This window comes from Malus sylvestris, chromosome 6 (assembly GCF_916048215.2).
Source record: "Malus sylvestris chromosome 6, drMalSylv7.2, whole genome shotgun sequence".
Classification (NCBI taxonomy): domain Eukaryota; kingdom Viridiplantae; phylum Streptophyta; class Magnoliopsida; order Rosales; family Rosaceae; genus Malus; species Malus sylvestris.
Window position 1 is genome coordinate 21,202,566 of NC_062265.1, and position 8,231 is coordinate 21,210,796.

The 8,231-nt window shown below is 35.1% G+C and overlaps 1 protein-coding gene across 4 annotated transcripts; it reads left to right on the forward strand.

Annotated features, from left to right (window-relative positions):
- Positions 1–1,504: 1,504 nt before the first annotated feature.
- On the forward strand, positions 1,505–7,150 carry LOC126625017 (uncharacterized). Of its 4 annotated transcripts, XM_050294096.1 has the most exons (4): positions 1,505–1,593; positions 6,112–6,479; positions 6,560–6,791; positions 6,874–7,150. In XM_050294096.1, exons 2-4 carry the CDS (start codon positions 6,165–6,167, stop codon positions 7,119–7,121), a joined length of 795 nt encoding a protein of 264 aa, XP_050150053.1. In that variant the 5' UTR covers positions 1,505–1,593; positions 6,112–6,164; the 3' UTR covers positions 7,122–7,150. The 4 variants fall into 4 exon arrangements, 1 of the variants encoding a protein (XP_050150053.1); XR_007624292.1 differs by lacking the exons at positions 6,112–6,479; positions 6,560–6,791; positions 6,874–7,150 and adding an exon at positions 3,361–4,496; XR_007624291.1 differs by lacking the exons at positions 6,112–6,479; positions 6,560–6,791; positions 6,874–7,150 and adding an exon at positions 3,364–4,496.
- Positions 7,151–8,231: the final 1,081 nt, after the last annotated feature.

Consider the following 8,231-nt stretch of genomic DNA (forward strand, 5'->3'; position numbering starts at 1 on the left):
AAAGATTTTAGGTAAGTGAAAATATACTTAAAAGAAAAATGTGTTTTTATGTTTTGGATGTGACAATATGATATGTATATACTTATTTAGTATAATGTTTTTCATTTGATTATTTATTGGTTTAAAATATATTTTCCTTAACGGATAACGGGTCGGGTCATATTACCTGTTAATATTATCGAGTCGATTTCAGGTTGGGTCATTTTACCCGTTTATTTTAACGGGTGTTACACGACACGACCCGTTAAGATATTGGGTATGACACAAAAACAACACGAACATGGAAAACACAACACAAATGCCAGGTTTAATAAAAACATAAAACCAAGAAGAAGCTAAAGGGTAAATTCGTCTATACACTATAGATCAATACTGCCATCTGTGGTGCCTAAAATAATTCCAAAAATTCTATAGGCGACACGTAGGCTTTTATTCAAGAAAGACAAGATTGTCCTCAATAAATAGGCAGGCTTCTCAGATACTCTCACGCCCAGCTCACATCCCTCAAGGTTTCAGCAGCTAAATACGATTACCCACAGCTCACATGCCCTTGTCAAGTAATTAAAGATAAGGATTAATTACCAAAATCCTATCTTTAATACATTCCCAATTGAATATTAACTCCAATCAAGTAAGTAATCCTAATTTAAATAAATTAGGATAATTACATCATTATCTCAAGATAATATTTCCTATTTAATATCTTGGGAATATTTAGAGAATATCTCTCCATTAAACACTATGGCCGAACCTATCCCTATAAATACCCCATATTCTAGAGCTTTGGCAACCCTAAAAAAAGCCCTAAACACTTTACTCTCTCAGATAAACTAACTTAGGCATTGGAAATCCTTTGACCTAACCCCCCTCATGGCGCGTGAGGCTTAGGTCTTTGATCAAATGTATTAATTGTTCTACAGGTGCATTTTTATCAAGATTGAAGACAGTGGAAATTTACATCGACACCATCCTAAAACTCAGTTTTAGTATATATAAATGTGAAGGATAGAAATTGGGTATGAAGATGAGTTTGGTGTTCGGGGAAGGGCGGAGATGATATTGTAATCCTCTACTCGAACCTGCTGGCTTGAAAAATATTAATTGTTCTTTGAAAAATCAATTAGGGTGTGATTGTTTGTTATTATTAGTTTTCACTGGTTTGGACTGGATTACTTATTAATGTAGCCTTGTGTGTTGTTACGCGCATGGACCAGCTTTAGTGGGATTAAATAAGACGTGTGTAGACTAAGCCCTAGTTTGGTATTAAGGTGATTTTAGAAAAAGTGGGTATGAAAAAAAGTTGGGAGGGTTTATGGTGTTTGGTAAACTGTCAAAATCAGCTTTATTTCAAAGTTTTGGATGAAAATAAGCCCAAAACCTAAAGCTGCAAATAGCAGCTTCCAAAAACCAACTTATTTTCAAAAACACAGGTGAACAGTAATCTTTAATGAATTTTTCAATAACCCAAAATTGCCCTCCTCCCTTCCTCACACTTTCAGAACACGCCTTTTGCACCCAAACCAGAAAAACTTCAATCCCGGCGATCTCTCTCGTTCTCCAGGTTGCGTTCTCCGGCTTGGCGTCCTTCCTCTGGTAAGCTTCTCTTGTCTAAAATTTCGTTATTTATTTGTTTGGATTTTTAAATTTGGGGACGGGAGAGTGAGAGTGAAAGAGGGGTGGGAAGAGCAAATGGATGAGTGTATGGGTGTCGGGAAAAAAGATTGAGGATGGAGGGTCGGGAACAAATTAATTGGGGAAGGTGATATGGTTTGTGGAAAAAATTATTTGGAAAAAAAAAGTAATTGAGGAAAAAAATAGGGTTTGTGGAAGGTCTGCTTCTGAGTTATGTTAGGGTTTAGGTATATAAGAAAGGATAAAGCTTTGCTCTGCTCTGCTTCTGATCTTTGAACTCTGCTTCTGATTTGTCCTACTACTAATTTGTGAACTCTACTCTGCTTATTGGTGGAGGCAAGTTTTTAATTATTTAAGCTTAGTGTATATGTCATCTACTATAATTTCTCTTTTCGGGTTGATTTTGTGCATATGATCCATCTATCCTATCCTTATTGGGTTAAGGTTAGGCTACTCGAACAAGTGCCTAATCTTTTTATAGTAATCTTTTATATCTCTATTATGATCAATTGTTGTTCATATTGTTTCGATTGTGGTTAACTTAAGGTGGTTTCGTTCTTCTTCTGTTGTATGCAAACTATGGCAAAAATGTGAGATATATGTAGCAATGTAGTTGGTATTGTGATTACGGGAAGGCTTCTCGTAGATTGGCTAAATTTGGATTTTTTTTTTCGGACATGGTGGTATATCCATGTATTTTTTAATGAGACTCTCTTAGGAATTGAAAGAGATAAGAAATTAAAAACATGAGAGAAAGTAAGGCCTTCATCCTAAAGAAAACACAAAAACTGCACACCAAAATAAATGAAAACTATGATTTGAATATACGTACAGATGGCGTAGGAGCATGAGCTTGGGGGGCATACCTCTGAATTTGTTCTAGATCAAACAACAACCTCATGCCTCCTGTGCAAGTGCCTCCAGAACAACCATGAATCAGATGCAATGCAACACAAGAACGACCATGAATCAGATGCAATGCAATCTCATTAGGATATGCATATATTTAAAAGTTAGAACAAAAAAAAAAAAAGTAATATGTATAATGCTCTCAAGCACAAACAAAGACTGAAAGGAAAACAGATGTCTAAAGTCATTGAATGTTGGAGTTGAATAGAAAAGGAAAAAGGTAATCAGTACAGGGATTCGGTCTAGTGTTTGGATAGAGGAAATGATTAGTTCCTGACTTTAACAAGTTACTCATAGATTGCTCTCCTAGGAAATTAAGAAGTGGTGGGCGAACTGCACAGGAAATTAAGAAAAGTAATATTGTTGTTTAGATGTTGGATAATATAGCTTACATTTTTTGCGCCAGCATTTTTGGTTATTGATAGAACAGAAAGTAGTTTTTTTTGTTCAGTATGGATTACATATTTGCCGTTAAATGGAACAAAATAATTCTTCAGTTGGTTTTTGCACCTACTTGCTTGTGGTTCACTATGTTATTTTACTTTCAGGTTGGGATTTATTCCCTTCCATCATTCCTTAAGTTCCTTAAGTCCCCATGGGATTTATTTACTTTCAGGTTGGGATTTGTTCCATTCCATCAAACTATTTGTCTACTGTTTTGTTGGTCACTAGTTCTAAGAAGCAAGATCAAATGATGATTAACCGATCCTGGGAGATAGTTTCATATACTGCTAAATAGTTTGATTAGTTATTTCTTGGTTATATTACTATATCATTTGTTCTTGTTTTAATATATATATATATATATATACAAATCAGTAGTTGGTATCGATGGCAAAGAAGGGGGCATCTTCGTCAAATCCTTCAGCTACATGGAATGCCCATAATATATCTATATTTTATGATGTTTGCATTAAGGAGGTTGAGGCCGGAAAGTGTTCGGACACTCACTTTAACAAAGAAGAATATGCTAATATTAGAGCTAACTTCAAGGCAGAGACAGGGCATGATTATGAAAGAGGGCAATTTAAAAATAAGTGGGATGCACTTAAAAATGAGTGGAAGTTGTGGAAAAAGCTAGTTGGTAAAGAAACTGGCCTAGGGTGGAATTCGAGCAAGGGTACCGTTGATGTCTCTGAGGAGTTGTGGAATAATAAAATTTAGGTTTGTGTATTTATCTTTTAATATGTATTATGATATCATGCAATATGTATAAATCATATTCTTTCTTACTAGTAGATAAACAAAGAATATAGAAAATTGCAAAAAAATGGCATTAGTCCTGAGATGGAGGAAAAGTTAGATAAGATGTTCTCGAGTACAGTTGTTATCGGTGAACATGCCTAGGCACCTTCATCTGGAGTACTACCACTAGAGACGAAAGGAATCTATAGGACAAATTGATTCAAATGATGAGGAAGAAATTGAGACTACGCAGGATCTAAGGCAAGCTACTAGGAATGAAAAAAAAAAAACGGCTAACCAAGGAGAATTGTAAAAGAAGAAGGTTGATAAGAAAGGAAAAAAAAATGGAGGTGCTGCAAAACTTTGTGGTCAAATTGACCATCTTGTTGAAGCTTATGAAACTAGGAGTTCTGCAAACTCATTGATGAGGTCGCTGCATATAGGTAGTAGTATTCCGGAAGTGATAGCGACTATTGCACAATTACCTGGTTGTGAGCCACCTAGCAAGTTATGGTTGTTTGCTACATGTTTATATTGTAGTGCAGAGAAGCGAGATGTGTTTTGCCACGATACAAGATCTTGAAGTCCAGCTGACTTGGTTGAAATATATGTTAAACAAACAACAATAAGGAAGTAAAACTATGAATTAGGACTATGTGTGGTTTGTACTTTGCATTAAGATTATGTGTTGAATGTTGGTTGTATTTTGTGTTTATTGAATGTTGGATTATGATTTCTTGTTAAACGTTGGATTATGACTTGTTCTTGAATGTCGGATTATGACTTTTTAGTGATTGTTGGATTATGACTTATGGAATGCTGAATTATGTATTAGGTTACAGGTGTATATTCAATATGAACACCTCTAATGATGATGTTGAGGATTTGGAGGATGATCTAATTATATGCGTTGTAGCGAGAGTTGTTGAAACATATTATTTAAAATAGAGTAAACTGTCATTTAACCCCCTGAACTGTCTTGTGAGTTTCAATTCCCCCCCTGAACTATTTTTTCAGCCAATTGACCCCCTAAACTATGTTAAAGTGGCCAATTAACCCCCTACCGTTAAGTATCTTTAACTCCATCCAATTTTCTGTTAGAAAGTGTCATGTGCTTGGCACATGACCACCTTTTTACATTTTATGTCTAAATCTTTACAAAGAAAACATATAAAACAAATATTAAAAAAAAAAACATACAAACCCTAAACTTAATCATTCAAAATAATAGAAAAGGTAAGGCTTTTTATATTAACACCCCATAAAATGTTGAATGCACCCCATATTAAAATTTAATATTAAATGACTTATTTATGTAATGACAATTTTGACCTTATTAGGTTTAAAAAAAATTTATAAATACACCTCAAATCACTTTTAGCGTATTATTTATCTTCTCAACTATCAAAACTCTTTCATCCTCCATTGTTGAACAAAACCCTAACCAATGAAATTACAAACATGTTGATTGAGAAAAATTGTTTTTGACGAATGAAACACGAAATCGATGTTTTTGAAGCTTCACATGAGGTAAGACTTCACATTTTTCATTGTTTTAGTGATTTCGATGACATCGATAATTATTTAATCTTGCGTTTGCTGCATTATTTAAACTTATATATTCATATTCATATTCATATTCATCTTTTAGGGTTCATATTGAAAAATAATGCAGCAAACGCAAGATTAAATAATTATCGATGTCATCGAAATCACTAAAACAATGAAAAATGTGAAGTCTTACCTCATGTGAAGCTTCAGAAACATCGATTTCGTGTTTCATTCGTCAAAAACAATTTTTCTCAATCAACATGTTTGTAGTTTCATTGGTTAGGATTTTGTTCAACAATGGAGGATGAGAGGGTTTTGATAGTTAAGAAGATAAATAATACGCTAAAAGTGATTTGGGGTGTATTTATAATTTTTTTTTTAAACCTAATAAGGTCAAAATTGTCATTGCATAGTGGAGTAAATAAGTCATTTAATATTAAATTTTAATATGGGGTGCATTCAACATTTTGTGGGGTGTTAATATAAAAAGCCTTACCTTTTCTATTATTTTAAATGATTAAGTTTAGGGTTTGTAAGTTTTTTTTTTTTTAATATTTGTTTTATATGTTTTCTTTGTAAAGATTTAGACATAAAATGTAAAAAGGTGGTCATGTGCCAAGCACATGACACTTTGTAACAGAAAATTGGATGGAGTTAAAGATACTTAACGGTAGGGGGTTAATTGGCCACTTTAACATAGTTTAGGGGGTCAATTGGCTAAAAAAATAGTTTAGGGGGGGAATTGAAACTCACGTGATAGTTCAGGGGGTTAAATGACAGTTTACTCTTTAAAATATGTCCATAAAACTCCGTGTATGAATTCTTTCCAAACAGGTAATATTTGGTTGATAGAAGTACTACAAGGAAATGATGTGTAAAGCTATAGAATGTTTACGATGAACAAATATGTCTTTTATAGATTATCCAATGACTTGCAAACTAATTATGGATTGAAAGGTTCAAGGAGAATGTATGCAACTGAAATATTAGGAATGTTCTTGCATATGTTAGGACATGGTGTGAAAAATAGATTAGCGCAAAAGAGATTTCAACATTCTGGTGAGACTGTTAGTAGATATTTTGGTGCTATGTTAGATATCGTATGTAAGATGACAATAGATATTATCAAACCGATGGATTCGGAGTTTCGTGGCATTCCCCAAGAAATAAGGAGAGATGCAAGATACATGTCTCATTTGAAGGTAAAGTTTGATTCGTCTTCTAACTTATTTGCAAACTATAAGTGTAGGTTGACAGTTTTCTTCTATGTTATTATTTTTAGGATTGTATTGGTGCCATAGATGGAGTACATGTTGAGGCTTCAATACCACCTTCGGATCAAGTTACATACATTAGTAGGAAAGGAATGCCAACTCAAAATGTTATGGTTGCATGTAATTTTGACATGCAATTCACATTTGCTTATGCCGGATGGGAAGTCACTGCACATGATACAAAGGTTTTTCTATCCGTGCTACGGAATCCAAATTTATACTTTTCTAAGCCTCGAAATGGTAATCTTCATACTTATTATAACATTTTACATACTTGCTTTGTATAATTATTACAATACAAAACAAAATTTTCAATTTTCAGGAAAATATTACTTGGTAGATGCGGGGTACCTACAAATGATAGGTTATTTGGGACCATACAAAGGTGAAAGATATCATCTCCCGGATTGTCGTAAGAATCCTGAACCAACAGGTCATAAAGAAGTATTCAACCACATGCATTCTTCTCTTCGGAGCATCATTGAACAAACTTTTTTTTCTAGAAGCACTTTCACAAAAAAGTTTACCAAACGCTCTACTACTTTATTTCACAACTACTTATTCTCATAATACAACAGAAATAATTTCTTTTAAAAGCACAGCAATACTAAACCAACCATATATTCTTAGCTAGATAGTCTAAGCGGGACCTCATGAAAAGCAGAGGATTGCTAAGACATCGCTAGCAAAGGTCGTCTGCTTCGCTTCGTCATGGTCATCTTCCTCCCAAAAGAGCCCACCGGGTGAAAAGTCAACCCAGCGACAGTGCGCTCGCCGTCATAAGCCCAGTAAACAATAGACCCATCTGTAAGATTCAACGTTGTAAGAGGTGTGTTGGGATTGGCCACATCGGTGAATCGGGCGATTTCTTCCTGGGTTTGGATTTGAGTTTCGAAGCGATGGTGCGCTGCGGGTTCTCCACTGTGACTCGTTCGAGGTCGTCTCTGCTACAAACTTTGAGCATCATCATAGCAATAAGGTAGCACAATAGTGGTGGTGTGTTGGGGTTTTTGATGTGGGTGGGAGGGCGGCGGTAGGTGGAGGGCGGGGATTGGAATCGGAATCAGATTCTGGGAAAGCGTGAGGTTGAGAGTTGACAAAAACTTGGCGAATGAAGAGTTGTGGAAGTGGTACTGAGAGAAGCGGAAGTGGAAGGGGAAGGAGAAGAGTTGTGGAAGTGGGAGACTAAGAGAAGCAGAGAAGAAGAAGAGTGCTCAACACTGTACTACAAATGGACGACTTGTTTTTATTATCTCATTTTTTAGTCGAAACTTGTACCAAACATTTCACTAAGTCAGTCTAGCTTAGTTTTTTACCAAACAATTCACTAAGTCAGTCTAGCTTAGTTTATTTTAAGTCAGTCCAACTTAGTCCATGAAACTAATCTAATCCGAAATAATCTGATACAACAAACACACCCTTACTGTTAATAAAGGGCTACGAACTATTTAATTTATTTTTCCAATATTAGTGATTGTTGGTACCATACTTGACCAATCCCGAAACTACTGAGCACCGGTCAACGTTATACTGTCAAGGACCCAAAAGAGTTTCCCTTCAACCAGGAGGCCAATCATAGTGCGACACGTGTCGACATTAGAAGCCAATCATAGCGCGACACGTGTCAACATCAGAAGCCAATCACAACACGACACGTGTCAATGTTAAAATGAAACTAGA

Bases quoted from the DNA above. Each gene is read 5' to 3' on its own strand.
- LOC126625017 (XM_050294096.1), top strand. From the start codon at position 6,165: ATGTTTACGATGAACAAATATGTCTTTTATAGATTATCCAATGACTTG. The intron at 6,480-6,559 runs GTAAAGTTTGAT...TATTATTTTTAG, and splicing joins GATACATGTCTCATTTGAAG to GATTGTATTGGTGCCATAGA. The intron at 6,792-6,873 runs GTAATCTTCATA...TTCAATTTTCAG, and splicing joins CTTTTCTAAGCCTCGAAATG to GAAAATATTACTTGGTAGAT.